This window comes from Mastacembelus armatus, chromosome 6 (genome assembly GCF_900324485.2).
Source record: "Mastacembelus armatus chromosome 6, fMasArm1.2, whole genome shotgun sequence".
Classification (NCBI taxonomy): Eukaryota; Metazoa; Chordata; class Actinopteri; order Synbranchiformes; family Mastacembelidae; genus Mastacembelus; species Mastacembelus armatus.
In genome coordinates, this window is record NC_046638.1 from 19299836 (window position 1) to 19325228 (window position 25393).

General features: G+C 39.4%; 2 protein-coding genes across 4 annotated transcripts; one reads left to right on the forward strand and one right to left on the reverse strand.

Moving 5' to 3' along the window:
- The first annotated feature begins 554 nt into the window (after window positions 1-554).
- tspan33b (tetraspanin 33b) lies at window positions 555-11962 on the forward strand. Of its 2 annotated transcripts, XM_026312081.1 has the most exons (9): window positions 555-787; window positions 3350-3407; window positions 3993-4120; window positions 4270-4344; window positions 6966-7061; window positions 7406-7534; window positions 9622-9783; window positions 11137-11233; window positions 11827-11962. In XM_026312081.1, exons 1-8 carry the CDS (start codon window positions 692-694, stop codon window positions 11203-11205), a joined length of 813 nt encoding a protein of 270 aa, XP_026167866.1. In that variant the 5' UTR covers window positions 555-691; the 3' UTR covers window positions 11206-11233; window positions 11827-11962. The 2 variants fall into 2 exon arrangements, with proteins under 2 accessions (XP_026167866.1, XP_026167867.1); XM_026312082.1 differs by lacking the exon at window positions 9622-9783.
- ttc38 (tetratricopeptide repeat domain 38) lies at window positions 11381-24804 on the reverse strand. Of its 2 annotated transcripts, XM_026312079.1 has the most exons (14): window positions 24708-24804; window positions 24186-24263; window positions 23991-24072; window positions 22650-22821; window positions 20429-20602; window positions 18878-18953; window positions 18091-18210; window positions 17878-17937; window positions 17622-17660; window positions 17081-17162; window positions 16467-16632; window positions 12763-12922; window positions 12283-12356; window positions 11381-11942 (listed from the first exon to the last, which is right to left on the reverse strand). In XM_026312079.1, the coding sequence occupies exons 1-14, from the start codon at window positions 24735-24737 to the stop codon at window positions 11855-11857; spliced, it is 1401 nt and encodes a 466-aa protein (XP_026167864.1). In that variant the 5' UTR covers window positions 24738-24804; the 3' UTR covers window positions 11381-11854. The 2 variants fall into 2 exon arrangements, with proteins under 2 accessions (XP_026167864.1, XP_026167865.1); XM_026312080.1 differs by lacking the exon at window positions 23991-24072 and having other exon boundaries at window positions 24708-24736.
- Window positions 24805-25393: the final 589 nt, after the last annotated feature.

Consider the following 25393-nt stretch of genomic DNA (forward strand, 5'->3'; position numbering starts at 1 on the left):
ATAGGAGGCTTGACATTTTTATTCCTTCTTGATTCATTTGAGTCTTATTTGGCTGAAACAGATTCACTCTCGAGCACAAACGGATGCACCACAGTATAAACATCACAACAGACTGCCTAATCTTACATTACATGAGACTTTCTTTCTGTTAACATTACCATTGTCCAGCCTTTGTCAACTGCTGTTATGTTTTATTTTTTGCAGGAGAGCATCTGTCTTTGAAGCTGTAATTTGTAGACTGGAGCACAAGCCTTTCAGAAGCAATACAAATCTTGTGTCATGATACTGAAACAAGATGGCACAGTGCTAGTAGCCTGTGATACAGCATTGTGGGTTTTTGAATTAACAGAGTTAGACAAAAAGACAGTGAGAGCATAGAGGTGAAAGGCCTTACAAACCAGCAATAGTCGAAAGGTTGCAGGTCATTCAGCTGCAGTCAGCCAGAGATATTTTTTGTGTAATCTGACCCATTGGCCTACATAGACAGTTCTGGACCATAACAGCATTGCAGGGCAGCGTCACAGTCCCATGCCCCTTTTTTAGCCAGCCTGACATCCCAGCAGCCTGCAAATAACCCCCTTCCTCACAGAAGCACATGGACGCTGAGTATCTGCAGGGTGGGGTTGGATCTGGGGACTGTTTTGAAGTAAAACTAGCTCTCTGTGTTGGACTATAAATACACCAACCAACAATGGATAGGAGACTTCAGCTGAATCGAGCAGACACATTCTCCTTTGTCAATCCTTGGATCAGATATTTCCTCTTCTTCTTCAGTTTCTTATTTTGGGTGAGTAGAGTGTTGCACCAATAGACAGCTGTTAGTCTCCCTGGCACAACATACAGTCTTAATATTTCTATGCATTCAAATCACCAGCTATCAGAGTTGTACCCTTCCAAAAAAAGTAACATCTACTAAAAACAGGCAAAAGAAATATGCTTGGAAATGATAAAAGAGAATATAAACCTCAGATAGTATCTGGAGCTGCGATCAGGCTGACTTCCCACTATGACCTTTTTAAAAGTTTACAACAGTAGTTGTATTGTGTACTGATTCACAACAGACACTCAAATAGCCCATCGATCTGCAAATGCTAAAGGATATATACAGGTATGTTCTATCAAGTACTAAAAATTTATTGTTGAATGCATTGTTACTTGTATTACTGCACAAAGTCCATTGTGTATAGAGTAGTGACTCCTAACCAGGACTATTTGTATCCAAGGCTGTACTTCTCATCAGACAGTAGACAACTACCACTGTTAGAACAAGTATAAGAGACACTTAAACCATCAGACTCTATGTCTCTCACGGAATTGAGACACTGACTCACTTTCCTACCACCTTACTATGATGATCACACAGGTCACATCTGTAACTCTACCAAGTCCCTACACCTCCTTCATATCCCTGTTCATCCAATCCAACACAAACACAGCAAGGTGGCAAAAACATTGCACTGCACTATTACTGTGTTTAGAGCCACTTAGCAATACCTGCAGCCCTTGAAGCCACACAGCCTGGCCTGTGTTGACTTTCTTTATCAGACACGGGCTCAGAATGAACACTGCAGCCCTAATCCATCAGGCCTTTGTCCCCACATCCCCACGGCTCAGTTCAGCTGGCTTTCACCTCCACACACAATCCTCTGGGAGAAGCCTGATTCATCCCTTTGAAAAGCCTGAAAACAGAGCTGCAATACATTCACTGTGTGTGCGAGTGTGTGTGTCATGTGCAAATGAACACTGCCACATTCAAGTATACACAGTGGCAAACTGACAAACCGAGCTGCAGGTGCACACACAACAGACAATATTCTTTAAAAACAGTAAGTTCAACAATCTTGAAAACTGAATAGCTCCCAAAAAAAAGTGTCATCATGTTTTGTCTGATTCAAAAATGCAAAGAAGATAAAACACAATTTCAAAGTAACAATTTATGTCTCCAGAGGATGTAGAAATGGGTTTGGATGTGAAAATTGCCAAATAAAATTACACCTTTTTCATAGCAAATTATGCAATGGATCTTCATGACCTCCAGAGATCCAATACAAGTCTATCAGACAGTAACAAAACAAATCTATGTTTATACAGACTAAAAGGCATTCCATAAACAAAAGTCTGTGAAACTGGAAGCTAGCAACTAAAGCCCAGGCATGCAGATTGTTATTCAAGGTGAGCAAGACAATTAAGGAAAGCAGGGAAATCACTGTTGACAATGCATTCAACAGGAAGCTCTAATTCCACCTATTTCCCACCTTTTTTTTCTCTTTAACTGTGTACCATCTGTTTGGGCCTCAAATTCCCAGCACCTCCATAACACTTCCTTAAGCATCGCCATGACTTACAGCTCACACACAGCTGTCTGAGGCTGAATGTTGTCACTGTTTTGAGACCTCATTAAAGGAGGTATTCTTCCATTTATCCAGTGCACGCACAGTGTGAGCTGCTGATGTCCCTCTTCTGTTAAATATTTTATATAGTAGAACCTTTTTTCCTTTTTGTGATGTTTTCTTGTTTTTTTTTTTCAACAATGGCACATGGCACAGTTTGCTTGTGTAGTCTACACCAGAAAAAAATCAACATCCAATAGTGAGAATTCTGCTCAATAAAGCTTAGAATAAATAACCACAAGCTTCTAAACAAGGTCAAGAAGATTCATAACATAGAAACTGAAGAATAGCTTTAAATTCTGGTGGTTCTGGTTTGAAAACACCCTTGTGTCAGAAAAATGAATTCTCCACTTCAATCTTCCACAAAAATGTCCTCCAAATTCAGATGGTTGAAGCAGAGATCCATATGTTTTGTTCATTTTTCTCATGCTGACATCCATCTGCCTGTTTATCATAAACACAGACTGTGCACACCAAGAAAAGGCTCAGTATCACTAATCTGAGCCCACATTTATCAAGCACATCAGAGCAGAATGTTTAATTACCATCTTATCTTTTTTATAGAAACCTTTTTTAAGGGAACACAATAACAGTAAGCCAAAACTGTGACTGTGTAACATCACATTCATTCTTAGGAGTAGGATTTCTTTTTAGACCTAAGGTAACGCACAGCAAGGTAATTCCTACATGGGCCCTGTTGTGGTTGACAGTTCAAATTAAGTCTGTGTAAATCAAAGATGTCCACTTATCAGCTTTGTGAGTGCTGCGTCTTTAGCCTGCGTCTAACATAATCTAGCCACGCTTACATCAGATGACACTGATCTTTCCAAAATAGAAATACCACATACTGAATTTTACAAGCAGAATGTAAAAGAAAATCAGATCTGAAACAACCATAAGAGAAAAACATTTCATTCAAGTCTTGAAACCTTGAAAACCAATTTTTCTGTTTTTCCCAGGTTTTCTCCTTGTTGATTGTTGTAATTGGGGTGTATGCCAAAGTCCAGAAAGCTACAGGTACATACTTCATCCACACTGAGACACATACAAAGACACTTTTCTACCCTACACAAAGTCTATGTTTCTATTATGTCACAGCTATAAAAGTGAAGATTTTTATACATCTTGATGTCAATGCACTGTGTGTTAAGAGTGATTAAACCGTGATAAGTGCTGCATATATCACAGTCTCAAGCTAATTGGCGGCAAACCTGTTACACTACAAAAAGCGAAAGCTTTCAGCATGTCACCTTTAGCAGGTCAGTGAGTTTTAGATTTATCCTTAGTTTACCTGGTGTCAAAGATTTCACATTTAATTAATAATAAACAGAAGATAGACAACAATGAAGGATTAACCTGGACTCATTCCACTGATTATTTTTCTGTATCCTGTTTTAATCCATAGCGAATCATGGAGGATTTAAAAGAAGGGGCAGCCAGTGTAGGACGGCAGGAAAATAGTGTAAGGGAAGCACTTAAAAAAAGTGGTCTGAAATAACGGTAGAGAGATCAGAAATAAACAGCGAGGATGAGAAGTAAGGGTAGGAACAGACGAGGACAGAGATCTAAACATTGGATGCTGCGTTTCTGTCTTTCTGCCAGACACGGTACGGGACACATTCCTGATCGACCCAGCTGTCATCCTAATTGTGGTGGGGGTGGTCATGTTCTTCATCACTTTCTGTGGTTGCATCGGAGCCCTGCGAGAGAACATTCGCCTCCTCAAGACAGTAATAGATACAACAGACACATGACTAATACTGGCACTGTGTTTTTGCTTCCGATACGGTAGCTCAAGTCACATTTAATCCAAAGCCAAGTCTTAGCAATTCTGTCTTACTCAGTCTTTTCTAAATTGTCTGCCTTTTGCTGTCTTTAGTTCTCCTTCAGCCTGACACTGGTCTTCCTCATCCAACTGGCCATAGCAATTCTGGGCTTCTTCTACTCTGATCAGGTATCTGCCTTTTTTACAAAGAATTAAGTGGATATAAGGTCACATTCAGTCTCCAGTTTTCCTCCACACTGACACCACCATTGGCCATGAATGAGCTGAGCTCCACTGAGTTTTAGTGTATTCTTTCCTGAGCTTTTGGACATTCTGTGCATGTGTAAACTACAGTGTATAAAATTTGATAAGGCATGGCATCTGAATCCAAAGCTGGGCCCACTGAGCACACAGAGGTAATATCTTGTCAGCTACACAGCACTCACAGAAAAAAAGAACACATATAGACCAGTACTACAGGGGAAATCAGTCTTTGTGTCACTGGAAGTCCCACATATTTATCTTTGTTTGTTTTGTAGGCTGCTAGACAAGAGGGAAAACCATCGTAATTCAGTCTATGATGCAAATTAGACAGGCTGCAAAATAGGATAGGATATCTCTAGTTTATCACCTGGGTCATTCTTATTTGAAAAAATAAGTCCTGAGTCGGGTGCTTGAAAAATGTATGTACAGACACTATCAGTCAAAAGTTTCAGAACACGTCAATTTTTCCAGGTTTTGAAGTTTAATGTCTGAATATAGGCTTAATCTGAAATTAAAGCATAAACAAATAAACAATTGGGCATAAAAAAGATCAAGGAGTAGTAGACACCTTTTACAAATACAGTTCTACTCATACATACAGTACCCCTGAAATACAGCTGGACACACTCATAGTGTTCCCTCTACAACAAATATCAAATATTATTCTGAAGGTTTATCCCAACACTGCTGCACAATTTGCCACCAATGCTTTGCACTTTAGTTTCACCCTCACCCATCATCCCAAACCAGCTCAATGTGGTTTATACTACTTCCATCTTACCTACCTTCATGTTATTCACTGGACTTGAACTGCTTACATTTCAATAAAACCTGGAAAAATGGAAGTGTGTCCAAACCTTTGACTGGTAGTGTATGTAGACTACTAAATAAACAGCAGATAGTAGATATAGCCTACTAAACATCTGAACACATTTTAGAAGCCTCAAGAGACACAGTTACTTAGCATTCAACAATAAAACAGAGAGAGTCTGGATAATAACTACAATTTTGAGTGAGGGATTCATCCAATTCCATTGACATAATGATAATTTTGTGATCACATGTGGGGTTTCTGATCCCCAGTTTTGTGTATGATTAGAAATGCCTGTCTGAATTATAACAGTGACTGCATGACTATATATGCATTCCTGTGTCACCCTAGTGATCAATTTGGAGACTATAGGGAAAAGAAGAAACCGCTATCTAGCATCTACTTATCCTACAGTAACAACCCATTACAGACTACACTGAGAATAAAACCACAACAGCCAGCAGTGGCAACATCCTCTGACATTGGTGTATGGTGGCAGTGCGCCTGATGGGTGATGATACCACTCCTCTCCTTGTGTTCTCCATCAGCACTTGCACTGCATGCTATTAAACAGAGCAGTTTAACAACCCTGCCGGTGTCTTCACTCGCTAAATGATTCAAACAGTTCAGCACTTCAAAGTGAAACCAAATGTTCATTTCATCAAACCCCTTGAAGGAGATTTTGCCACTAATGACATGAGGACGTGTGAAGGTGGGCTACGAGGCCCATGAGCATACAGTATCATGTGAAAGGGAGGCTTGGGGGTGAGAGGCTATAAAAATCCTAACACAATTTAGTAAAACTATTTTAGCATAAAACGGCGGCGATACGGCTCACAGTATTTATCAACATAACCTGTTATAAAAAAGGCTGCGATACGAACACCTCAGAAAGCCTTCAGCAAACTGCTCATGGAAGTTCATTTAAAGCTTAATGAAATTTTAAAGTTCAGTGGCTTATTAGCATAGAGTGCTCCTATTAGCATATATTAAATCTGAACTTGTTCTGTATAACTTTGGCCCTACTTGTTTTCATAATTTTTAAGATATTAGCATGAAATACATTGTTCAACGCTATTTATATCTGAGTTTTAAAAAATCTAAATATTAACAATGCAAGGTCCCATTAATGTCCTGATGAGAAATATAGTGGACAATGAAAGCTAACAAAATAAAAGACCACACATTTTTTAATGTCTGAATCATTTCGTTTGAAATTCTCATTACAGATTATTCAATCAAATCAGTGTATTTCATTTCATCTGGGGTTTGAACTGATGAAATGACCACATTATCATAATAAATGGGTAGGCATCTAATGCAGATGAAACGGCAAAAAAGTCTGTTTAGCATGCTTCGTGTGACCTCAAAGGCATGAATGTTTTTATTACTGTTATTTTGCACCCTCGCAGCCCTCACATTGCAGTAGGAGTTACTGTTCCTCTGCTTACTTGTCAAGACACATCCCATAGGACACTAATACACTGCAAATAAGACAAAGTTATGTGTCCCTCTCAGACATCTATTATGAGGTGTGTTTACTTTTATATGGGTAGAAGTATAAGAATGGGAACAGAATATCCAACTTTATTTACAGGCTTAAAGCTTGTTTTGTGTGTGTGTGTATGTCTATATATAGACATTTGTAGAGAGGTTATCAAAAAGATTGAATTTCAACATGGAAACATTAATATATCAAATCTATAGCTAAACTCCATTGTGTCCTTTCTACCAGACCCAGGAAGCTTTGAGAAAGTTCGTGAAGAAAGCCATTGTCCACTATAGGGATGACCTGGATCTTCAAAACCTGATGGATTACATCCAGAAAGAGGTACTCTGGCCAATTCCACTTAGCTGCAATGTTCTGTGCTTGTGTCTGTATCTATTCACATCACACAGGTCTTCAAACTAATCTCAGAGCTTTTTGCCTAATGTGTATTATTTTGCCCATTGCTGAGGACTTTCCACATGGGAGGCTACAAGTTATATTTCGTTCCTGTGCTTTGTGGGTTTTCTGATACTATATTACTCTCCCACCTGTACACAACTGCACACTGGTGAGCCTGGAGTTTCCGATGGGAGAAGCCCAAACTGCCAGGATGTACAGTACACTGTAAGAACCTGTTTCTAAATATACACCTGTACACTGCTTTCCTCTCTCTTCCCTTTACATAGTTCAAGTGCTGTGGGTGGAACAACTACACTGACTGGTCGTGGAACCTGTACTTTAATTGTACATATGAGAACCCCAGCTCTGAGCGTTGTGCTGTACCTTACTCCTGCTGCACTCCTGTTCCTGGAGAGGTGTGTTCTTTTTCTCTTTGTAAAGGCCCCCAACATAAAGTAAGAGGTCACCTAATTTAAAACTGCTGTTAAGAAACTTAAATAGAATAGAAAAGATGATTCACATAATGTTAAATGTCAGTTAGCAACACTGTTTGCTATAACAGGAGGTGACAAAATGAGTTCCAAGGCGCTCTGTGCAAAAACCTGTAAATGCCTCAATCAGCAAGGACACACACAATGTCTCTGAGACATAATATCTAAAACCAGCTACAGCCAATTTGATCCAGCTGAGCTGCAGACGTTTGGATGAAGAGTTCAACCTCACTGCCCACAGACAAGAAAGGTTGACAGTTGATATGCTCCGTCTGCAGGCAAGGAACAGTTATGCTACCTGCAATTTTATCAGCCAATGGGTGTTAGCCTCTTTCAGATCTCAGAATATCCATCCACATCTTGGATTTGTTCAGTGATTCAAATAGGTCTGACAGATGTTTTCCCCAGAAACAGAGACAACGGACCAATTAGAGCTTAGTACTGTTACACATCCTTCTTTAAACATAGCTTTATACAGTAATAAAGCTGTGAAACCAAATAGCAAATAGTTTCCTTGCTTTGCTAAATTAGTGTTACAACTGCAGTTTATTTCTGTGTGATTCAGTTCAGGTGTTGCTACATTCCACACACACACACACACACACACACACACTGACTGGCTGCTATCTGTTACAAGAGGTGTGATTGAAAATAACATTTCTAAAAGCATTAGCATCCAAATTATCCACCGTATACAATGTCCCAGACAAGAAGTGATCTGTGGGCAATGGGATGTAGAGTTTCCTGACAATATATTATTAGGAGTACGCGATCCTGTCACACGTACAAAAGCCATTTATTTATTTGCCTGTCTACATTTGCAGATATAAACGGCTGCTGATATTGCTTCCCTTTCCTTGGCGAGAAGTAGGCTGTTGTGCGTAGAAGTGGTTTGATAATGGCCAACCATATTCTTACTTGTGAAGAGACACGACTGAACAACTGGTGTGTGACCGAAAGTTTCAGCGAGTCATGAGCCAACTCCATCAGGCAACTTGCATTTAACCAAAGATCAAAATTTGAAAATCTAACTAGGCACCCATGATCTGCTTAGCCCTGAAGGATCATGGCTGGATCTGTAGCTATTGGAGGAAGCCTGGAGAAAAGCAACAGATACAGGGAGAAGATACGAACTCAAAAAGGCAACCTGGCCAGCATGTTCAAAAACAGAACCTTCTTGCTGTGAAGTGACAGTGCTAACCACAGCACCACTGGGCTGCCCGAAGTCAAACAAGTGCAATGTAACATAGTATAAACACATAGTATTGGTGTGATATCTGACATACAGCCTATGACGTATCTGGACCCTTTACAGCTGTGTTGGCGGTGATTTTGTTGCTTTAAAATTTTAACCTTTTTTGTAAAGGGTTTGTCTAAAATTAGTACACACAGCAACCAGCACATGCATCAAAACTGAAATGAGTTCAGACAAGGATGCATGCTAACACACAAATAAAATATATGTAAGTGGTGTACTCCAGTATGCATGGGCTTTGTGCTCTTCAGACACACAGCAGCAAAAGTCACTGATAGTTCCTTCTAGGTAGAAGGTGAAGGTAGGAAACTAAAGAGCGCACGTCAATCGATCGATCACAGTATTATTGATTATATATTATGATACACAGAAAACAGATGACAGCAGCCTTTTTCTACATGGGTGAAAAATCAATCAATTAAACACTGGAAGAGCTGGTGCTGCAACCTGCTGTTCACAGCCTGCAACTGCTTGGCTTTTTCAGGGACTCCCTTGTCACATCAAATGGACTTGGTTGTACCATTCTCAGTTTCTTTTTATTTCAAGTCTCTACAGCTAGCAGGCTTCTGCAAAAATGTCCCTCAGCTGTCACAACAGTTAGTATCTTCGTCAGAGCTAAATAACACAACAGATGTGAAACAGCATCCTGCAAGCTTATCCTCTGAGAGGTGCTCTAAGTGCTTCAGGTTTAATGTGCTTATAAATGTAATCTTTAAACCTTTTATGTTCTTTCTCTGTCTTTGCCTCCGTCCATCAGGCAGTGATTAACACTATGTGTGGTTTTGGGGTTCAAACTCAAACCTACCTGGAGGCAAACAAGTCAATCTACTCAGTGGGCTGTGCAGACAGAGCAGTGTTGTGGATCGAATCTCATCTCTTGCTGGTGGCGGCTCTAGCACTGGGTCTGGCCTTGCCTCAGGTAACCTCACCACGTGCACTTACTTAATGAAGCCTGTGCAGTAATTGGCAACAGTCTTTCACCACAGATAACCTCACTCAATTCTGAGAGTGACTCCAGTCATTGTCCTTAATAAGCACATGCATACACACACACAAACACGTTAGTATGGGAACCAATTGAAGGCTTATCAGACTAAGCATAGAGCAATCAACATAATGACAGGCCCTGCTCCATCCCTCGCATGAAGCATCTGGACAGAGCTGCAAAACAGACCTCCCATCATCAATGAGGATCCTGCACCTTTCCTGAAATGACCCACATACAAATCAACTGACTTCCAATAACTTCCCTGCACAATTTCAGAGTGCCTTACACAGAATAACTGCCTTAACTCAATGAGATAAAAATCTAATACAAACCTTATTCCAAAAGAATTCAACAGGTTGCAGGGTTAATGTGGGGCCAGTGTGGTAAAGCTGATTTAAAATGGAGGGATATGCCTAGACAGCAATAACTAAGCACAATGGAACAGTGAAATTTTAATTGCATAATAGTCATTACACTGTTCTAGATCAAAAGTGTAGGTTAATGTGCAACTGAGCTAGCAGTCTGAGAGAAAGGACGATACTGACAACTCTGTCTTACTCATTGAGCTTTGCTGCACAGCACATGTCAAATCCTAAAGCACATTACGTATTGTTAATAACCCAAGTCTATATGTTTGATTGGCCATGAAATCACATTAGCACTTACCAAGAGCTGTCTCTAAATAATTCTTCCACTTATCAAAAGGATTCAGGTGCTTTCACAATACATTCACGCAACGTGACATGCTGCTTTGACACTAGAACCTTACCCTGATTTTTGTCGCTCTCTTATCTGCGCGATTGTGTCCCAAATGATTTGGCTAAGAAGCAAGCATGTGAATTATCCATGAGCCCTGTCAAAACAATTGCATTAGTATTCCAGTCACTTTGATGTGTAATAAATCTGATGATGAAGTTCTCGCTGGCTTTCACATCCTTGCATTACTGGATTTGTCTGCATAACAAGTCACATTTAAATCAAACAGTTACTGAAATAAGGATGAAGAAAAGGCTCACAGCTGTGTATGCTGCTAAATGAATTGGTATTTAGGAAGTGTTAAAACCCTGCAAACATGAGTATACAATTATTTCAAGTGACCCTCTCCAAACAGTCTTATTCATTTTTGAATTCATTTTTCATTGGATTCAAATTCATTTTTCAATTTTGATTTCCTCCTTGAGCCAAATGAGCATTATGACATCCTTGCAAGGGACCTTGAGATGCTCGGACAGTCTTTAGAGTTAGTCTGTTCTGTAATCTAAAGTGGTTTCTGCTGTTCTCTAGATTGCAGGGATCGTGCTGTCCCAGATCCTGATCTCTCAGATCCAAGATGAGATTATCTCAATGTTGTGAGTGGGATGATGCAGGGGAAGAGAAGGAGGTAATTGACAGTATTCCAGCCAGCTGTCTGACATATGCAAGGACATTGTTTTTTTTGTTTTTTTTACTGCTGTTTGATATTTTTATCAACATATTGTTGCCCTTGGGTGGACAAGTGTGCCGCATTTTATTGTGTTCAAATACTCACTCACATGCAACATTTATTTATTTAAATCATGATTTTCACATGGATAAGAAAATTTTACCTCGAAAGGATTAATATTTAAATGAAAGATTTGCTATTAAAATTTACAAGAAGAACAAAGTTACAGTGGTCATTACTGATTAGAGGGGTTAGTTTGGTAAAAAATCAAACAAGCAAACAATAAAGCATGGATTTATGTATTATATTTTAGGTTATTTATCATGTAAATTGTAATTAATATTAGCTCATAATCTTGGCAAATTTGCAAATATATTCACTTACAAAGCTTGGCAGGTCAACAATCTAAAAGGGCACTGAATTGTAAATTAAAAACAGTGAAGTATAACAAGTTTTAGCGGTTTTGACAGTAGTGTCAAATTGCTGCCTGTTGATAAAGAAGTCTTTCACAGCCAGACACTGGTGCTTTGATGTTTTTTTTCCCCCCATAGGTACAGTTCTCCACACCTTGCAATCAGTCTAAACATGAAGAGCCAGGGCTTTCTGCAACAGACGATCAGTCAGAGAGGAGTTTGGTCTCACAGCATCACGCTCCACCAGAAGACATCTGGAGGAATTCAGCACAACATGAGACAATACAAAGAGACAAACACAAATTCAGAGGGAGTACAAGCCAAGAGGCTACCCTTATCAATAATCAAAGTTGAATTTTTTGTATAGACAGGAGATGAATGTTACATAGCAGGAGTATACAATTCACACTCTGAGTGGACAGATATGAAAACTATACAGCATCATGATGAAATTCCAATAGTTGTCAGTCCCAGATGTTTCTTTTTCTACTATACTCTCTCTCACATAAAAACATGAATAGCCAGGTTGCGCAGCAGTAGAAGTGGAGATGCCAGCGGCATCCTGTTTGGACTTAAAACCATGTTGTGCATTACCTTCCCAGTTTCTGGTGGCGCTTATTCTCAGACTTCAGTGCTGCATGAATAAGAAGTTGATTGAAAAGGTCCCTCTGCAAACAATAGTGGACAAACCTGTTACAACACTGTATAGAGTCTGTTCTCCTGTGTTATACTGTAATTGCAAAGGCAAACAGTCTCTGAACACAAAGAACATAAATTGCTTGAAGTCTATCAGCATCCTTCACAGAGATTTATTATTCATACACTGCTGTACTGTGCTCCACACTGTACAGCATGTTCATAGATTGAAAGTCGTTAGTTCTTGTACAGACAATTCTTCACCTCTGGCCTACTTTCACAACAACAGGGATTTATGTTTTACTCAAGAAATCACAATACAGTATGATAACTGACTTCCAAAGAAAATAAATCCTTAAGGCTCAAAGCTTGTCAAGTGTAGCTGCAGTTTGGTTTGGGCTTTACTTAATTTCATTTTTCTTTTTCTTTGGACATTACCTGTGCATCACTGCCACCAATGTCTACTATGCGGTAGCGTAGAGGGTGAAGGAGCTCCACAGTTTCACCGTAGTTGCCCTGGTCGTACTGTATCATGGCCTGACACATTGGTACACCTACAGTCCCGGCCAGCTGATGTTGCTGATTGTCTCCTGGCTCTCTGTGAAGAAAAGTGGTTACAGGTAATGGTGGTGAATGGTATAGCTGGAAGGTTTACAAACTAATTTTCAAGGAGCAGTTATTCTTGCCTTGGGTAGACAGGACACATAGTTGGACTGGGTCCTGTCTACCCAGTAGACCCAGAGAGTGCAGCATAAATTCAGTAATATATGAGAGTGCAGCATAAACTATAAGGACAGCACCTTCGCTACCAAGACCAGCCTCAACCCAGATCAAATTTGCCTGCTACTGGACCTATGTCTGAACACTGCATACTTCTCATACAGAGGTGAATTTTACAGACACAAACATGGATGTGCCATGGGCTCCCCTGTGTTAACCATCGTTGCAATCTGTACATGGAAAAGAAAAAGAAAACTCTGATCTCCTTCACAGGGATGGCTCTGACCCATTGGTTCAGATATGTGGATGACACCTAGGTGAAAATAAAGACCCAGGAAGTTCAAGCCTTCACAGATCACATCAATGCAATAAACACAAACATCAAATTCACCAGAGAGGACACCAAAGAGAGCAGGCTAGTCTTTTTGGACTGTGAGGTCATCATCGGGTCTGAGGGTAACCTAGAAATAGAAGTCTACAGGAAACCACACACACAGACCAATACCTGTTTGACTCCCATCACCCACAGCAACACAAACTTGGAGTCATTAAGACTTTGCACCACAGAACAAACTACATCTCTACCTCTATAGAGGCCAAGAGAAAGGAGGACACACCCTTGAAGACACTCCTCAAAACCTGTGGCTACTCTAAGTGGGCTTTCAACAAGGCAACATCCACATCATGGAGATACACCAGAGATACAGCTTAGACTTGAGATCCACAGAGGAAAACCCTGGTCATTCCCTGTGTAGCAGGTGTTTCAGAGAGGCTGAAAAGGATTTTTGGGAAACACCAGATACCAAATCACTTCAAACCTACCAACACATTGAGACAGAGACTGGTTCACCCTATAGACCAGACACCTAAACAAAACAGGAGCAATGTAGTATATGTCTGTGAAGATTCTCAGTCGTCCAGAGGAAGTTATCTAAAGGTTGAGTCATGGCAACTGGACTTTCAGGCTGATGACTGAGGAAGCGGCCTGTATGGGTGGTGAAATGTTTTGGCCTTAAAACTGAAAGTCCAGTTGCCATGACTCAACCTTTAGATAATGTAGTGTGTGCCATCCAGTGTAAGGAAGAATGCTCAGAACTCTACATAGGAGAAACCAAACAGCCATTTAACAGGAGGATGGCCCAGCACAGGAGGAGCAGCTCCTCAGGACCACAGTCAGCTGTGCACCTCCATCTAAAAGAGACAGGACACCCATTTGAAGACAGTGATGTACATATTTTGGGCAGAGAAGACAGGTGGTTTGAGAAGGGAGTCAGAGAAGCTATAAATATATATTTATATAAAAACCCTCTCTTGACAGGGGTGGCGGGCTCAGACTTAACTTGTCTTCAATCTACCAGGCTGCACTTTCGTCTGTTCCCAGGAAATCAAGGAACACATCAAATGTCTTCCAGGGAGGACACACTCTGCAGCCGCTTGGTGAATCAGAAGGGTCACGAGTCGACCATTAGATCCTAATGACCCTCACCTGAGCTCATTTCTATTGTTCACCTAACGAGCCTTTTCAGACCAGGGGTGAAGTGAAACCAACTCAGGACTGTGGGTCTATTGACTCTCACCCCATTTACATAGTTCATTTAATGAGCCTATTGGACTGGGGGTGGAGTGAAACCAACCTGAAGGATAAATTTGAGATTCCATACCAGCTTTCTTTTAGACTGATGAAGCTACTTGGATGAGCAGTGAAACGTTTCAACCTAAAAACTAGAAGTCCAGTTGCCATGACTCAACCTCTAGAGAACTTCACCTGCACGACTGAGAATCCTCACAGACAATGGAAGAAAAACCTGACAGATGAAACCTGTGTGTTTGGTCTTATGTGGTATCTATTTTAAACTGTCTCTGTTTCAAGAAATAAAATAATGGAGGAGGCTGGTGCACCCAGTTTATTACTGGTGGTTGACCACTGTGACGGAGAGAACTGCTTCTAAAATGTAACATTTAAAGAATGAAGTTGCACTGTTACAATGGACAGACAGTTGTTTCACACAAGTTAGCCTGTTTCCCTCAAACTAGTCCCCTGTTTTCCTGACAGTAATGACTCACAGCAGCCCTGACTAGGTTAATGGATCTCAACAGGTACTTAGTAAGTACTATAGGTGTTACATTGTTTTTGAAGCTTGTTCAAAAGTGTTAAAGACTTAGGATTTACTATAGTATAAACCATGCACATTCGTTTTTCAAAGCTCATTCAATTGCTGACCCATTTAAGTAATATTTCCTCACATATAGCTTTCTTCTTGCAGGATAGAAACTTATGACCCTTATGCAAAACACTTGAACTGTGGCTGAGCTCATTTGCATCTGTAATCTCATTAAAACCATGCTAAATTAAAAAGATGTAAAATTTGGCACCCCTGACAGTAATCTGAGTTTTCCCCAATGTTGCATGTTGGATATATTTTTTAAGTCATAAGTATTAACAAATACTGTAAACACATATGACTCACTAAGTGCTTGACTTGAAAGATAAAATGTTGGACACCCTGGTAGTCCTACATAAACTGTCAGACACTAGCCTTCTGTCATTTTCATAGAGCAATGTAATGTGTTATAAAATCTGCTAATGGTGGATAATTTCTAACATTATAATAATATTTTATATATCAACTAAATCTACACAAAGGTTGATTTCTATCTACAAACTGACAAAGGCATTACAGTATTACTCTATTGAACTGTGAAAGGCATAAACATCACAACTTCACAGTAATGCCAGAGAGACCATAGCGTTGTGAGGATCTCATGGATAGGTGTATGCAAAACTGAATGCAAACTGCATGCAAAACTATAAAAATGCAGATTATGTAAATCTGTACAATCCTCCCAAACCAAGATAATAAAGGTGAAACGATACACGTGAGTGAATTAAATAAATGCAAAGCTTGAACATATACCATACGCTGTTTACGTGATGATTCTAAGTAGAGCTGTTTGGAGAAGCAAATTTCCATTTAGGAATTGACTAACTTGAAAATTGATTTTCAAGAGCTGCTTTCCCCCTGAAGGTGCATTAATACCACCTCTCTTGTGACTTGTGTTTTATTATATAACAGTAAAAAAACATGACAATTTAATGGTCTGGTTTTAAATTGCTTTTTTTTTCATGGCTTGTGTGCAGGACAAAATGGTGAGTACAGGCTGTCTGTGGTCAGGATGCCAGAACACATTATAACCACAGAACTCCACTGAGGGAACAGCTGCTGATACAACATCTGCTACGGGGGGGGGGGGACACTGGTCTCTGAGATGGACTGCAGCTTTCCTTCTGACTGCATCTGCTCTCTTTCTTGCCATCCTACACTCACTCTTGTCTCTGTCCTCATTTTACATAATGCTTGGGTGGCTCTTATGTAAGGCTGACTGAGGTGTGCGGTGAGGAGAAGAAACGATGCAGAACTTACTTAGCCAATTCCTGGAGGCCCTCAAGCAGATGCTGAGAAGTCGCACTCTCTTTAGCTCCCAGTGCCACCATGAGGAAGTGGATGTCATTAAATAAGGTCACGTGATCGTCAGTGTGAGGCTGTGTTACCTGGAGCAGCTCCCGCCAACGGTCTTTCACACACACACCTGAAACATGCAACAGCGCAAACACACAAATAGTGGAAAACAATTTTTGAAATGTCAGCTAGTGATTAAGTCTCTAATTTAGTTTGAACAGAGTAAAGAGTGTAGTTAGAGGTGTTGCTAATTACAGCCATAACCAAAACAGCACCTGAGTTTCAGATTAATGAGGCATCATAATTCAAATTATCTTACATCATTAGGAGTTTCACTTAGAACCATACTATTAAATTTTGCAGCATCTTCATCTGGCCAAACAGGGTAATTTTTAAATATTTCATACTTAACAGTAACACACATTATTCCCTGAAATTTTAATCAAACTCTGATCATTAAAGCCCAAAATACTGAGTGTGACATAGGGATGGGAAGATTAGAATTCCATTGCCAATTTCAAAAGCGCAATTTCTGTAATGAAACATTTTATGAATTCCCATATTCGGCAGTAGCTTACCCTCCATTTCAAGCCTGTAGAGCATTGAACATGCGTCTACAGTGTCCAACATGCATCCTGTAGCTTTACAGCGTCTAAATACCTTAAGGAAACAGGACACACTTTTACTTCAATACTATTTCACTTGAATATTTAAAGAACTAACACGTAACCATGTAAACAAAATGACACTTTGTGTACATGGTTACTTAATGTACAAACAAAAAATTTATGCTATGGTGTAACATTATATAATGTAAGTGCACAGGACACGCCCCCACCCCCGCAATTTTTTTTTTTTTTTTGTTACAGACTAGATAAAAAAAGAATCAGCTTTGCTTGTTGACACTGAGGTGGGGGAGGAGGGTATCCTTAGCTCTTACATCTTCACATGAATTGGACTTCCATTTGTTCACAGTTTCCCTCTTGACTCACAACAAGTACAACACATTGCTTTTAGTCTGCAACCCCCTGTGTACTGGTACATGCGTGACTCTTGAAAATGTGTACTCAAGCAGATATACCAATACAGTTTTAATGCAAACTCTCAACACAAACCAACCTGAGAATCGTATATTTGCAGAGCAGCTTCATATTGCCCCTGTGGAGGAAGAGGACAAGGTGAGAAAGACAAATTTGACTTCAGACTTGAGGATGATAGATTGTGTTGCACAGATGCAAACACAAATTAATTTCCCAATATAATCAACTCCAGACTTCATATTACCTAGGGGAAAGGATATCATAAATACAAGTTCCACAAACATTCCTACTGCCAGCTATTCGCTTGACTGAGAAAACTCATTATAATCTTTTACCTTCTCTAAGAAGTATAGAGCCCAATGCCAATAGTTATGACAGGCCAAGACATCAGATACCTGGAATTAAACAATACATATTTTATGTATGTTTCCTTGGGTTGTTGCAATTTGTTATTTAACTCGTGTTTGTTATTTGAATCTGACAATGTCCAAAGTGTACAAGGTGAATGAGATCTGACTCAACAGGAAAAAATTACTGTGAGGTTGTACCTGCCAGTCTTTCTCTCTACTCTCCATGAACTTAAGTCCTTTGTCCATCTCTGCCGTCATCTCATAAACATGGGCTACAGAGTGAACTGACCAAGCATCATCTGGAGCCAAAGCAAGGCCCTGCACAAGAGAATTTAACAGCCTGAGGCAAAAAGAAGTAACATAGATAATACAGAAAATGCCTAATTTCTTGCACACCAGAGTGAAATGAGTATTCAAAAAACAATAGCATACTTAACTCTCAAGTTACCATCTTTCATTTAATCTATGATGTTCTTCAATCTTTTTTCAAGTGACTCTTGTGTCACAGCTACTTTGTATGCATTATATTGATATAGCAGAGAAGAGTCAGGCTACTGAGTTCTTGATGAGCTGCTTATTATTGGTCTTCAAATTACTAGACAAGTGGATACAGCCTGGATCACCCGGTCATGGTAACGACAACAGAGAGCACATCAGACGACACCCAGATGGTGGTTTATTAGGTACACATATCTAAAACTAACGATTCCACCTGTATGATCATTTTAGGAAGCTTGTGCTGCTGAAGAATTACACTGTAATATGGTGTTATATGTCTGTTTCTAGTATTTTGTCCACTAGATTTACATCAATGAGACTAGGCTAAAAACAGAGTACATCTATAAACACCTGTATAATACAGTACAGTCCGACAGCAGCACAAACTGCATTAGAAATATTAACAACCTCTGAATGTTATCACCTTCATGAAGGAGGATTCAATGCAGGACTGTTGTGGCAGTCAGTGTATGACAGAAATTCTCACCTCCATGGCTACTTTCTCAGCTTGGTCATAAAAGCGAGTTTCCAGTAGACCAAAGGAATATAATCCTTTCAGATAGCTAAGGGCAAAACACATACACAATTCCTATCACACAATACAGGCAGGAAAAAAAACTTTTACTCAGTTCAATTTATCTAGGTGATGAAAAGTAGATGCTGGTTTTGTGAAACAGGCCTTGAGCAGGGAGCTTAGTGTCATAACTAAGAGTAACCTAAAGTTAAATTTGTTTTTAAAGTCAACATGATTATTAGATTAATGTTGAATTTTGTTTGCCATCAACAATTTTTAATCATGATGATAAGTGGCTACACATTATTGCCACATATGAGCTTTTACTGTCACTGCAGCAATGCTTTGAGAGTATACCATAGATATGTCTCCATAATATAGATGTAGCTTGAAGATACTGTCATGAATTTTGAATGTTACTATTAAATGTTAAAATATGTATTGGATTTTCTTTGGTCAGACCTCTGGATGTGGAAGAAAACAATAATTTAGGCTCGGTGAGTTGTCACCTATAAAGAGCAGGCATTATTGCAATGTGAAGACCAAGGCTACCCCCTGTGTGAGAAATTACCTTCTGTAGGATAGTACTGTTCAAATCACTGCCTGCACCTCAATATATTCCTGAAATTCACTATGTTTCATGGGGAATTTTGGGCAGTCTCCTGCACATTCTGAAAAGTGCTTAATAAATGAGCAGCTCCTGTAAATACATTTATATTTGCAATAGTTGACTTTTTGGCTAGTTGGAGTTGTACATACACTACTGATGTATTATTGTCTTTTGAGTGGATGTGATGGACTTACCAAACAACACTATAATGCATCAGGAGTTGTGTTTTTAATCATTAAGTGAATATAAAGTAAGTCTAATATTTTTAAACTTATTGTCTTACAGCTGTTTTTTGTTCTATACTACTGTGGGCAACATCTGGTGCTTTAGCTGTTATGTACTACACTGGGGTCACGAGCTACTTGCTGTCTGATCTTTGGTGCTAACTCATCTTTGGTGATTCACTGAAAACAGCTGCCTGCTGCAGTGATAAACAACATGATGACAGTAAACTGCAAATCTGCAGGCTGGGAAGCTAAACAGTAAGCTGCAACTTGCTGTAAAGGCTCGCAAATCATTGTCATTTAAAAATATCAATTACAGTCCTTTTTAAAGACACTTATGTATATCTACACTCACCCCCATTCAGCCCCAGTGTATTTGTACAGAATGACAGCCCACGTATATAGTCCGAAGAATTTGCAAAATACACTATTCTGTATACTGATCAGCTGTAAATATTAGTTCATTATGATGACATGTAGAGGGTAACAGAATAATATAACATATTAACATCTAAAAAGGCCCATTTAATATCAAATGCAAAGTATTAAGCACTGATTCACCGTGAATAAGCTCACCATTGTAACACACAGTGTGTGTACTGGGGCAGAAGTGTTTTAAAACTCCCACTAAAACTTCTATTTACTCCCATTAAGTAAGTAACATTTATATATACTTGCTGTCTTTTGTACCTGGACAAAGGCAGATGTGGTTTCCAGTGAGGCAGCACTCTGGCCACTGAGTCCCTCATCTGAGTTTGGGCTCCCATGTAGAAGTAGGCATCATGAGCAAACTTGAGGGCCAGCATATCAGTGGGGTGATCCACCAGAATGTCTTCCCATACATCACAGGCTTTGGGAAAATTTCTATGGGAACATGAGTCACTGTTAAAAGACAGGCACACTACAGTAAAGCAATGAAGGACAACGGAGTGAGTGTACTATGAGAATCACAAAGATTCAATATGCTTTGTGCTGAACAGAGGACATTAGAGGCGCTGAAGTACCCTTGATGCCAATATTTAGAAAGAAAATGTCTTCTCAATATTACTGTATAACCTACTGCACCATGGGAAATAAGACATGGCAGGTGAAATATAAATATTACTAGGTAAAGACTGAAAGTAACAGTAGAGCCTTTGTCGTATAATGCAGATAAATGCTGTGGATGTGACAGCATGACACAAATGAACATAGGTATGAACGAATATCGTCTCAAAGTTATAATACATTCTTCTAATTTTCTTTTCTCCAAAAAGACTTTTATTTCACAGGAAACCAATTTTCTCTGGCACGATGATAAACTGTTATTATTTGAACTCTGCAGAGACCTAAACTGCATACAAGAACTGTGAAGATAAAGTTTACAACCATGTCTGAAATCATTAGATATTTTCCAATCCTGAGGTGATGAGCCCAGCGAAAAGACATGACATCATAATCAAAGAGAAAACTGTCAGACGCAACTACCTTACAAAGACATTGGCTGTTACATGTTTTTTTTTTTTACTGTTATCAGTTTTGTTGCTTCTTTAGAAATTAAGTTAACTTAAAAGTAACAAACACATAAAATGTATTGTCATGTTACAATGGCACCAGTAACATTCCCCACCAGTGTGTGGGGAATGTTAGGCAGCAAGTGAACATTCAGTCTCTGAAGATGGAAACAGGCAAGCAAAAGGATCTGAGTGAATTTGACAAGGGCCAAACTGTGATGGCTGGATCACTGGATCAGATCATCCCCCAAACTGCTGGTGTTTAAGGTGCTCCCAGTGCTCAGTGTTAGCATTAACCAAAGCTTGTCCAAGGAAGGAGAAACATTGAACCAGGCACAGGTTCATGGGTGCCCAGGCCTCACGATGAGAAGCTTAAACGTTTACATTTTTTATCTTTGGTAAAATGGCTAAAAATCAGAAATACTGTCCATTGGTCTCTATGGAGAGAAACATTTGATGGCTACAGTGGTGATATCAGAACTAAGTGGGGAGGCTGATTAATACGTCTAAAAACATTATATCAATTCGTCCTCAAAACCAGAGATTTCAGTCCTTTCAGATATGCTTTTCTCTGAGTGGTGTGTGTGTTCTTCCTGACTATATAACTATTGAAGCAAGCAGATTCAGAGAAGATGCACAGCGACATGAGTGCCAACAAAACGCCGCATTCACTCCCATGTACAGAGTATTAGGCAAATGGTTATAATGTTATGACTGATCAGGGTATATTTCCAATGACTGAATGAAAAGATAAGAAGAGACACAAGAAAGGGAGTGAGGATGCAACAGTGATGAAACACACAGAAATAGTAAAGAAGGTGCTCATGATTCAAGGTTTAAAGAAAAAGAAGAACATTGAAACCTGGTATAAAATCATTTGAGAGATGTATTAATTCAGGTAGTCAAACGGATTACCCCCATTAGTGAGCACTTGGATCTACTGTATTTAGCTGAACTTCTTCTGTCTGATACATTTTGTGTACACATTCATATTTTTTTTAACGTATTTATACACACTGGTTTTTCAAAATTCACTCATAGTTTAATGTACTTAATTTCCAAACCTTATGATTTGTGAAGACACATAATGAATGTAAACATCGTCCTACAGATTAGTTTTGTCTGACAAGGAACTACTGTGCATAGAAAAATAACAATGTGTAGGTGTAATGTGATGTGAGGGAAAATTCTATACATTTCCTTAGGCCACCTGTGGCAGGTAACAATACAAGCACTGTAATAAAGTCTAAAAATAATCGTGAAATGAACTCATTTTGTTAGTCTTATGATGCTCTATCATTTCAAAACACATTTCAAGTCTTGTGATCCTCTTTGGAAACTATAGGCTGTTATCCTAAAAAAACATCTTATTCATCTTTTGACTATATTTCCCGAGGTGACCTGGCTCTGGATCTTACCCATGTGAAAACAGCTCCATAGCTTTGACATGGAGCCTCTCCCTGGGAGAGATGTCCTGGCTATTGGCCAGCTCCACGGTCTGTCTCACGGCACTAGCCAAGCGCTCATTCAGCCGGGTGGAGCTTGTCGTTGCCACCAGCTCCAGCCCTGTACTGATCACATGGCCCATAACTACAGGGAAAACAAATAACAATAGTCTTTATTTTTACTGAGAGCAACAGTCTCACATTTTAACTATTCTGCAACAACTTTGTAAACACTTAGATGTTTACAAAGTTGCTAATGATTCAAAATATTGGTTGACAAGCGCTTTGTTTTCTATCCAATAGCCTCTGGGAACAAGGGCATCAACAAAAGCACCCTTCTTTTATTTATGTATTTAGATTAGATGTATCTATTATTTAGGATTCATTTAAACAATGTTATGCACTGTTATGTAACCCTAAAGACCCCAATTTCTTTTTCCTTATGTAACCAAAACACAGGCAATATTTGACTGCTCTGATCTTGTATTTTCAGAGACTATGCCAAAAGCAGCAAGTTCACAGAAGCAAAAAGATTGCTCGACCTGTCTGACAGAAGATTAATTTGAATGAACAGAAACATTTAAAACACCTCATGGCTCAAATTGCTTTGTTTGACAGACAGACCTCTGGTTTGTTATCTTAAAGTCTATAGGTCAAAACTCCAGGTAAATAAAAACAGTCCTGTATTGTTTCTTTAACACATGACAAGACAGTTAAGTACAAATATATGCACTAAGCACTAAACCACCTATTTTGACTTGTCTGTGTGAAAATCACTGGTGTATATGATGATACTTCAGTTACAGTGAAAAAATATCAGAGTCCTGGCACTACTTTAATTACAGATATGAGCAAGGTTATAACTGACTCCTGTGCTTTTTACAACAAACAAAGCACCTGACATCTGAAATTGTCTGGCAGATTAGACATTACAGGTCATGGCCATTTGTATTTATTTACTTAGATTCCTCAGTATGTTTAGAATAGTGAAAAAATCTTTAATGATCCCAAACATAAGCAAATACAAAACCTTTTCTGATTGTTGCTCCCTATGACAGACCTGACCTATTTATTTACACCCCAGAGGGGCAGAGTCATTTCTAATTAGGATATTTTTGCTGTGGATCATTTTTGCACTGTTACTTTTATCCTTTAATTTTTCATTCCTAACTTTAAACCTTTGTTTTTGTCTCCATCCTTGATGCCGCCTCTGAGCCAGGTATACTTTGAGAGCATTTATCAGGACCTACCTGATGAAATCCAGGTGAAACATAATAAATGAATGATATCTGACCACGCATAGTGTTTATTTACCAAAGTTAGGGTCAGCAGCCTGGATAGCAGCAATGCATCCTTCAAAACCCCCCAAGGTTTCATCATTCCGCCATTTCACATACTAGAAGTGAAACCCAATGAAAGGCTGTTAGATGTTTCTGCTTTCATTCACATGCACACTAGGTGCGTATTACTGTGTGCGCATGTGTGTTAGGCAACCTTAGACCAAATTACCTGTGTGAGTATGGCATCGTATAGTTTGCAAGCCTCATTGCTGCTGCTGGACAAGGGAAGACCCTCTGCCCTCCATGCCTGTAAGGACAGAAGTATGAGGATACAGGACTAATACTGTAACCTACAGTGTACAATTTGTGCATAATTCTGTATTCAAAGAAGAAAGTGTAGTTTTCCTGTGTATCAGCTAAGTCAGCCTGTCACTCTGCACTGTCCACACATGAAGTTAAACAGATAACCCTGCAGACCACTCGACAATCGCTTTCTAAAGTACACAGACACTGCTAATGCAGACACAGTTAGCCATAGCTAAATGTGGATGGGTTATAAGCCCAGAAGGCAAAGTCTAAGGACACAGTCACGGCTATTGTCGCTTTATCTGACAGGACCGTGCCACAGTCCTGACAGTCGCCAGCAAACAGCTGGAGTCGTTTCCTTCCTCACGCTAATTTGCCCAAATGTTTTTCTTTTTCTTTCTTACAGTGTAAACAAGCCTCTGGTTCCTCAAGAATCACCACTAACCTCACAGTCCCTGAAGCTTGAAGCAATCATCTTCGAAATTCAGCTACAACTTCTCCCAACTTTATCCAGCTGACACTGAAGCAGCTTCTGGCTCGTGAGCACAGCGGAGACCGGAACAGACCTCTAGGAAGCCTGTGTCAAAATAAGTGCATGAACAAAACGTGTAGGATTTATAATAGTAATAGGACTTTTCCTGCTTTTAAGAGTAGAAATGTTCGTGTAATGAGAGAAAATTATGCAAAACTCGGACTAAACACGGTTATATTTCTGTTTTTTTTCTTCGGTACTTTAATTTGTTATATGTCCCGCCGGTAATCAGCGCACAGTTTTTCCCAGGCTAAAAAGATATTTCATCGATTTTCTACTGATTTGCCTGGTCTGTGAAAGGAGTTTTCCTGTGGCCCTGACATCTTCTGTCTTTTTTTGACAGAGCTTTGTCAAGAGGCTGAGAAATGAATCCCCTGTCTATGTCATCAGTTATCTCAGCAGGGCTTGAATACTAAAAGTTTTTAAAAGACATGAACATCCTGCTTCTTCATTTTGTAAGGTCCTGAGAGTCACTTATTGAATGAGCATTATATCACTGGACTACTTTTTTTTGCCTCTATCACAGAACCGCTGAACCTTTTCTCATAATGTTGATAAAGTTTTTCAAATATTTCTTTATTAGCCTACATTTTTTTTCA

Bases quoted from the DNA above. Each gene is read 5' to 3' on its own strand.
- tspan33b (XM_026312081.1), top strand. From the start codon at position 692: ATGGATAGGAGACTTCAGCTGAATCGAGCAGACACATTCTCCTTTGTC. The intron at 788-3,349 runs GTGAGTAGAGTG...TGTTTTTCCCAG, and splicing joins TCTTCAGTTTCTTATTTTGG to GTTTTCTCCTTGTTGATTGT. The intron at 4,121-4,269 runs GTAATAGATACA...TGCTGTCTTTAG, and splicing joins ACATTCGCCTCCTCAAGACA to TTCTCCTTCAGCCTGACACT.
- ttc38 (XM_026312079.1), bottom strand. From the start codon at position 24,737: ATGATTGCTTCAAGCTTCAGGGACTGTGAG. The intron at 18,211-18,877 runs GTGAGAATTTCT...TCTCTTGTGCAG, and splicing joins CTGAGAAAGTAGCCATGGAG to GGCCTTGCTTTGGCTCCAGA. The intron at 12,357-12,762 runs GTAATGTCCAAA...TATTGTTTGCAG, and splicing joins TTGGTGGCAGTGATGCACAG to AGGGACCTTTTCAATCAACT.